This window comes from Gavia stellata, chromosome 11, assembly GCF_030936135.1.
Source record: "Gavia stellata isolate bGavSte3 chromosome 11, bGavSte3.hap2, whole genome shotgun sequence".
Lineage (NCBI taxonomy): Eukaryota > Metazoa > Chordata > Aves > Gaviiformes > Gaviidae > Gavia > Gavia stellata.
The window spans coordinates 27832474-27840527 of NC_082604.1; the positions used below are offsets into that span (position 1 = coordinate 27832474).

General features: G+C 40.5%; 1 protein-coding gene across 1 annotated transcript; it reads right to left on the reverse strand.

Moving 5' to 3' along the window:
* Positions 1-3064: 3064 nt before the first annotated feature.
* Positions 3065-7768, reverse strand: B3GALNT1 (beta-1,3-N-acetylgalactosaminyltransferase 1 (globoside blood group)). Its single transcript, XM_059822675.1, has one exon. It carries the CDS (start codon positions 7652-7654, stop codon positions 6692-6694), a length of 963 nt encoding a protein of 320 aa, XP_059678658.1. The 5' UTR covers positions 7655-7768; the 3' UTR covers positions 3065-6691.
* Between the last annotated feature and the right edge of the window lie 286 nt (positions 7769-8054).

Sequence of the window (8054 nt, forward strand, 5' to 3'; positions counted from 1 at the left end):
TTAGTTTATCACTCTGGTTATATACTACCATTGAGCTTTTCATTCTGATTATAGACTACCATTTAGTTTATCATTCTGATTACTTAACTAGCGGGGTTTGAGAAAGGCTGTTCATTCGTGTAACGAAAGGGCTATAACCTTCACCGTTTGCAGCTCCTGGTACAGGTGTGGGCATCCCCGGTCTCGGTGCCAGCCTGGCTAGGTGTGGTCGTAGCTCCGGCTAGTGGCTGGCCTAAGCACGGTAACCAAGCAGTATTGGTTAAAGTTAGTAGTCGCTTTCTTAGCCTGTGTGAAAAATGGCTGTGATGGAAAGTCCATGTTGTCCCTTGTGCAAAGTTTGCTATGAGGTTAATGCAGACCCGTTCTCTCGGGCTGAATTCTACAGCAGTGCTGAAGCAGCGCGGGCTGAACGCCTGCATCCCCAGACACAGCTAAGAAACGCGGATACTCAGCTGCTAAAAAGGTGTGTGAAAGTCTGGCAGACCACAACCCTGCCCTGCATCCCCGGCCGGCTCACCCCCCTGCGTGGGCTGCAACGTGGGTGAACGCGTTTGAAACGCCTGTTTGTGGGATCCCAACGTTTGCAACAGTGCAGCTTATGCAGACCACAGCGATTCAGCGTAGGAGAGTCCAGAATTCATCGCTAGTCTCAGGGGTGGCAGGAGACGCTGGGTTATGTCGTATAAAATGTACGCCGCTGCTTTTGTTGTGACACCCAGCACCAGCGGTCTGGGCATATTGATCCTGTCCCACGGGGGAGGGATGCTCACAGACGACACTGTGAGGACTGCATCAGCAGTCAGCAGAAATTGTAGTCCTACAATGTCTAAAAATACAAAATTTGACGTGAACGAGCCTGTTTGACTGAATAGAATGCTTAGATAAATACAAAGAAAGTAAATGCCATCTAACATGGTGAAGTATTGTCTACTGACTTGTGAACGTAAGGTCAGTACCAAAGCTACTGCTGATGTTACTACAGTGTTACACAATTTACATAAGGTAAAATTAAAAAAAGAAGTAGTTGTGGAGTTAGAATGTAGAAGTTAGTACTAACGCACCGCATCAGCTTGAAGTAACAGTGTTTGCTACATAAACACTAACGCTGTGTCTTGAAAATAAGGGAGTTTTGTTGTTCAGCTGCCTCTCAGAATATACGACATCCTTGCTTTAAATAATATTAATATATTGCTAATGTATCCAATACTCATTTTACACAGAGAAACATTTAGTAAGTGATTACGCTAAAGAAAAAAACCCTCAACAGCCTTTCGTTTCCTAAAGTAGGTTTTTAGGCCTCCATCCCAAAATCTGGCTGTACAAAATTGCAAGGTTAAAATTTAAAATGATCTGCTGAAGTTTGGCAACCGTATAGACCAGAGCTGCTGCCCCTCAGTGTTGTCAATGTATTTATAAATTACCTTGCTAAAGCTGAGGACTGGTATCTAAAAAGATATATACAATTAATATTGACTTGAATTTTAAATCACTTTTATTTATATAGTGCTGACTACATAAGGCTTAGGTAAGCAGCTGTTTTACATACAGTTTTCCCTTAGGTAACTTCACGTTCTAGGTATCAGTTGTCTCCAGTTACATACGATAGTCTGGATGCTCTGTTAAGCAAAACAAGTGCAGTCAAAGCAGTTAAACCTAGCTAAAGCCATCAATAAAGAGGCTCACATCGAGAGCAATTCTTCAGTAAAGTTTTGAAATCCACTTTTATGAGCAGGTCAGCGCCTATGTCTGGTCTGTCTTAAGGAAGAACTCCAAATTAGTGGAGCAATAGGGAAATAAAGCACTTTTTCTGCATTTAAAAGGCCAACCCTATACTCCTTTAAGCCTGCGGAGACGCATCAGTACTTGTAGGGACACAGATGCTCAGAAATCTACTCCAGCCTGTATTCCACCAAGTTAATTAAATGACTAATATAACATTTTAAAAATCGAAATGTGGGACTGTCAAACATTGCTCGCCAGGAATTCCTACCCTGCATCCAGGGGTGTGAGAGCAATATAGATAAAACTGTACTTTATCGGCACTTGCTTTAATCTCGGTAGTAACAGGAGTCGTGAAGTCAGGCTGTGCGGGCTGACAGTCAGAGGCACTCCCTCAGCTTCAGCCGTTGCTGGTGACAGGAGACTCTCATGCCAGAACTGCTGAAGTCCAGCTGTGATTTTTAAATTTTCTCCTTCTGGTAAGAAAGACTTATGTTAAAAATATGATTCATTTGGGAAAAGTTCTTTGGAGTTAGTTCCGTTCTGTACTGAATCTCTACGCTGCTCTTTGGTAAACGGTTTCTATAGGCATTAGCTAGGTACAGAACGTAAGCAGAGGTTAGCGATGCTGGCTTTCCAAATGAAATCCATTTTTATAAAGTTCAAACCCCATCTACCTTTCACATAGCAAACTGTAACAATGGCGTAACTGTTAACTACAAAGTTAACAGGAGCAGCATCTGGAAAACCATTAAAAACCGTACTGTGTGAGTATTTCACTGAGCGACTGTGAAACCACTTCTACCCAGGGTATTTGGGAATGCTAAGAAATGATCGAGACAGGCTCATTATGAAAATGAACCGCACATTTAGCACTCCGCGAGGGCAGGTCAGAGCTTTATTAACAAAAATCCTACACAAGATAACAAAACCACCATGTTTAAGCAATCCATCTTGGTTAAAGACAGCTTCCATTTGGTACAACGCGGCTATGTTATCGTAGGTTAAGAGCCTCTTCAGGCTTCTGTTTGTAACATTTTTTCACTCGGAGCCGGAAGTGTTTTTAAGATTTTATCTGTATTGCAAGCTCAGGGGAGACTGCACTTTATGCCTAGGTGGAGGACCACCGCAGGCAAAGCATTACCGAGAGGAGCGGCCAGGACATCAGGCTGAGCCCCGTCCCGGTCGGGATGGACGTGGCGCCTGCACACCATCGCCTCTCACACCGTAAAAAAACTCACTCAGGTCATTCGGATTAATGTGGCCTGGAAAATTAACGTGCTGCGCAGCAGCTGTCAGAAAGCTAGAGGGAAACCGAGGTCGCTTGGGGTAAACTTTGTGGTTTTACGTCCTTATTTTATAGGAGGAAAACGAAGTCCCAGAGTCCCATAACGGCAGGTGAGACAAACGATACTGTACCACAGGTGGTATTTCCTCATACAAGCTGCAGGTCGATGCTGCCTTTAGCTAAGAATCATGTAGCAGCAGCGTTTCAGAGAGACTATACTTTCTCTAGTCCTGTGAAAGAAAGCAGCTTTAGGATTTTCAGAAACCCAATATATAAATAGAGGGGGGGTGGTTTGGTTTTGTTCTACAATTTTAGGTTTACTTTTACAATTTTACGTTTCTTTAAAACGTGGACTCAACTACACATGAAAAAAAAGCAGAACACCAAACCCAACCATCTGCTTAGCTTCATTTTAACTTTCTTTCCTTCCTACACGGAGTACTTGTCTTTGGATATGGTTAATATGCATATTAATGTTTGGATTTGCTTAATATGCAATACACAGTAACTGCATTAAAACCTGACGAGCTTAATTTAACAGAGACGGCAGAAAGCTGTACATCTCTTTCCCTACCACCACTATCTTAAGCAAACTGTAAAGTACTTAATAAATGACCAAAATGGTATAGGCTACTCCGACAAAAGTGGAAATTAATGAAAATTTGAAAAATAGGGAGCAACGCTCTGCCTCCCGAACTCCTTCAACATCCCCAACATACCCAACAGAAGCGGATCAGGAACTCATGTCATGGCATTTGGTTAACCTTCCATCAGTTCCTAGTGTAAATGTGAAAGAAATACGCTGAAATTACATCATTTATTGTGCATCCAGGCAGTGGTGAGTTACAATGAACTTGCATTGAAATGCTTTAGTAGTAACTAGAAAACCTAAGGTAAAACGTAGGAAATGTTCCAAACCGTCTATGTCCTGTTAATGCTGAACTGATCGTAGAGAATAATGCCCTTAAATTTGCAGCATGCACTATTTCATGGTTTATTTTGAACTTGTTTGTTCTAGAATGCACACAAAACACTGAAGCATTTTGACTTTTTAAGTCTTCTGAACTAATACACAGGCAACACAGGCTTGAGATTTTACATTTTAAGCCCATTTTGCGATCCGCCCAGCAGCAGTTTGCAAACACCTTTGACCAATGGATTATGATGATTAGGCTTTTCAAGTCAGAAAGCCCCACAATTTTTGTATCAAAATCACAAGTGCTTGAATTCTCATTGAATGCAGCTTTCTGAACCACTTGCCTGCAGAGAAGAATCATCTTAGGATTTGGACAAATCTTAGCCTGTGGTTTAGGCTTCGTTTTTAGTACAATAATGTAGGCAGATGCAATAAAATTTGGGCCCACCACTGACTTTAATGCTTGTATTAGTTCAATCTTAAGCTTTTTTTACCTCTTGCATGGCTGCTCACACTGGAAGCTTTCCTGGTATCTGCTTTAAGCAGAAACATTAGCTTAGTTATGAATTTTTATGATCATTTAAGCAATAATAAGGTCAGACTCAAATACAAACCAGATTTGGAAATGAGGGGTTGGTTTTTTTAAAAAAAAAGAGCAGGAATATTTTACAATGCAAGTTTCTTGCAGAATTGATGTCACTTTAAATTACAATTCCAGGTGGCAGAAACAGATCACTGTGCATAAACCCGCCTTTGTGAAAGCAAAAGCCTTGTCATCTATGATCAGTGCTATCGTTCTGGGGCACAGATATAAAACATACCTTCCTTGGTGACAGCTGCATTTTTATGGCAGTTCTGCACAGCCATTTCTCCATGAGACTCGTTTCTTACTCTCTCAACAGGAGCACCGCGGGCTTTATCTATCCAGTTTCTGAAGATCACATAGTCTTTCATAATTACGTTGGTTTTTTTGAAAAAGCAATACAAACCGTGCTGTAATATCAGTGTTCTTGTGACAAATAATTTATTTCTAAATATTTAACATGGCAGGCTTACAAAACAAATGGAGGGTGGTTGGTTGGTTGGGGTTTTTTTTAAGATGTATAAACAATCAAAGAAGTTGTTAAACATTTCTCACAGAGCTCTCAGGATCTGACCGCAGTACCACAATCAAATAACAGATCCTAAAACCATAGGAAGAGCGTAGTTTTACCTCTGGTTCTAGAAATACAACGGCATTCTTCCCTCAGTTATGCAATACTGTATCTTTAGCTATTTAGTTGAACAAAAAAAAAATCTATTTTTTAAAAACTTTGACCTTCTTAACATCCGCTCTTAGAACACCGACATCCGAAATACTTGTCTAGAGAGTATTCTCCCCAAGACCTCATTTTTATATCTAAAAAAAAATAACACGTCCTATAATTCCATCATAAAACCACGCGCAGTTCAAAATTCAGTACTGACCATAATCACAATGTAACAAAAAACCTGGTGAAACCTCAAACTTGGTACTGGAGGTTTCTGCACCTCTTCTAATTTGTCTCTAAGAGACTATCTGAAAGACAGCCAAATGTAAATACATCATAACATCTTCGCTGTAGTACGAATAAGGTGGCAGTGCTCTGTCATTCTAGATGTACAGGATGTAACTATAGTATCTTCACCGTGTAGTGGATGTGTCAAAAATAATTATGTTAATGCGATTGCAAATTCTGTATTGTTGTCTATTAGAAGTGTAAACTACTGAAAACTTGGCCTTGCTGATTATGAATAAAGTGATTAAAATACGCGTCTTTACAAATATAGCAGTGTTTGTCTTCTTTAAGAAGTATGAATCTTACAATTTCGTACTTTTTACATTTTAAAACTTGAAGAACGAAAGCTATTTTAGAAACAGATATAAAGTCACAATATAAATGCATCTATTTTAATCTTCCCTGTGGAGTTCCAGAACTCTCAGGATGCATCAGTACACACACAGGTATGTGTGTATATACGTGAGTTTTGATTATCCCGCGGTATTAGAGATGTCAAGTAACTAAACCGCATGCAAACTCTAGCCCTCTAGTAGTCTGTGAACATTATCAAAGACACCGAAGCGATTTGATTTTATATGTATATAGATACATACACACAAAGTGCATCACATTTTTAGAATTTCCCATCAGCTTCTGCAGACCCCACAAGAACCACAGGCTTGTAATGCTCTCAGAACGATTACGGAGGCGGTATGTTTAAATAAGCAGGTGTAACTCTCTCAGAAGGATTAGAGGTGATACACTGAAATAAGAAAGTCGTCATTAGTCTTGTGCTGGGCAGAGAACAAATACTTGAGGGTGGCAAAGGACGATGCCATTGCAAAAACAATAAAAAAAACCCAACAGGTCGGAATTTGGGAAGCATCTTCCAAGCCAGTTTCTTGGCATCAACATAATTCCTTGGTGACACTTCATACGCTCCTGAAGATTCAGGTAGAAATCCCGTGGTTACAGCAGATGACGTGGAGAAGCGTCATGAGGAAGAGAGGACAGTGTATTCCAAAGTATCCTGCATGCGTAGGATACATACATGAAAAAGTGCTCTGTGAATCCCTAACATTTTTATTTAAGAATGTTGCAACGTCCCAGAGAAAAGCTGCTGTAGTCTTGCCCCAGCAGCACAGCCCTCCTTCAGTCCAAGTCATCTCTAGAACTTTGTTTTGTGTTGCCCTCTACTTTAAATGTTTTTACACCAAATAGCTCTTATTTTTATAAATTAATACAGAATCAAAGGCAAGTAACTGAAGTGTTTGATGACAAATCCTGCCAAAACCCGATTATTTCACTTGGTGTAATGCCATGTACTGCAATCAAATGTCTATACTTACAGATATCAAAATTAATTCTGTAAAGAAAGAATTGTTGTTTGTCTTCTGGAATACTGATGTTCACTTTAAGTATATTTAAGCAAATTCCAACATAAACATCCTCAAATTTAATAGGTTTGATATGACTCATCAGCTTGTAAATCCTCAGAGCCAGTTTTCCATCCAAGATATAACCCATCCCACTGCAATATGGAGGATACAACCTGAATGGATATTCATCGTAAGAGATGTATGTTTTTTTGTAAAAGCCTCTGTAGGCGAAGTTATCAATAAGAGGATAACCAGTAAAAACATTTTCTGAGGAATTTAGCTTCAGGAGAAATTTCACCAAGTTAGCAGTGTTGATGAAGACATCAGCATCAGTCTTCATGAGGAATCTCGCATTTGAACAGAACTCAGTGACCCACCTGAACGCCATGATCGTTTTCAAGGTGAGATTGTCATAAGTGTCCGTGAAATCTTGGCGAATTATGTCACCGTAGAGGGTGCTTTCGTCTTCTACCGACAGCGCTGCAGCATCGTCTTGTCTTTGAGTGTCCTGACCCAGTAAGAACAGGGTCAGAATCCGATGTCCCCACCAGAAGTTTTGAGATCCCCATGTTATCCTGATGGCCTGCCTTGACTTCACGTCCTTAGGACTTGAAGACACCAAGATGACTAGAAACGGATTTATGTCTTGGCACTTCAAGCGCTCCCGCAGTGTGAAGAGGTAGTGTTGCTTGTAAATCGGTTCATATTCATAGAAATACATGAGGTTTGCATGCTCAATCGCAGCATTGGAAGAAAAAGTTACGTACCAGATTGTTACGACAGAAAATACAAGGAGAAACAAAAAAATCCATTTTAATGTTCTCGTATACATGACACTAACTGGAACCGGGCAATAACTGCTTTGCAGAAGTGCGTCAGTGACCTTCAGAAGCCGTACTGCGAGTTCTGAGGCATGTTTCTTGCTGAAAAAAGAAATTAAAAAGTAGTATTCAGAATGCTGTTACTCAAATATTGTCTTTTTCTTACCTTGTCCGAGATGTCAGCTGAAAGCGTGCAATAGTATAATGAAGACAAATCCAAGACTCATTGGTCCAGCTGTTACACACAGCATCCCGTACACCACAAATCACTGCTGTATCCCAGGAACGAGTACGAGCAGAACACTGAGCTGATACTGAGCATGGTATGGATTGAAACCTCACAGCTTTCACCTTGGAAATTTCCCCTACATAAAGCTGATCTCCGCAAAAGATGACGCGTCAAACATTGCG

Bases quoted from the DNA above. Each gene is read 5' to 3' on its own strand.
- B3GALNT1 (XM_059822675.1), bottom strand. From the start codon at position 7,654: ATGTATACGAGAACATTAAAATGGATTTTTTTGTTTCTCCTTGTATTT.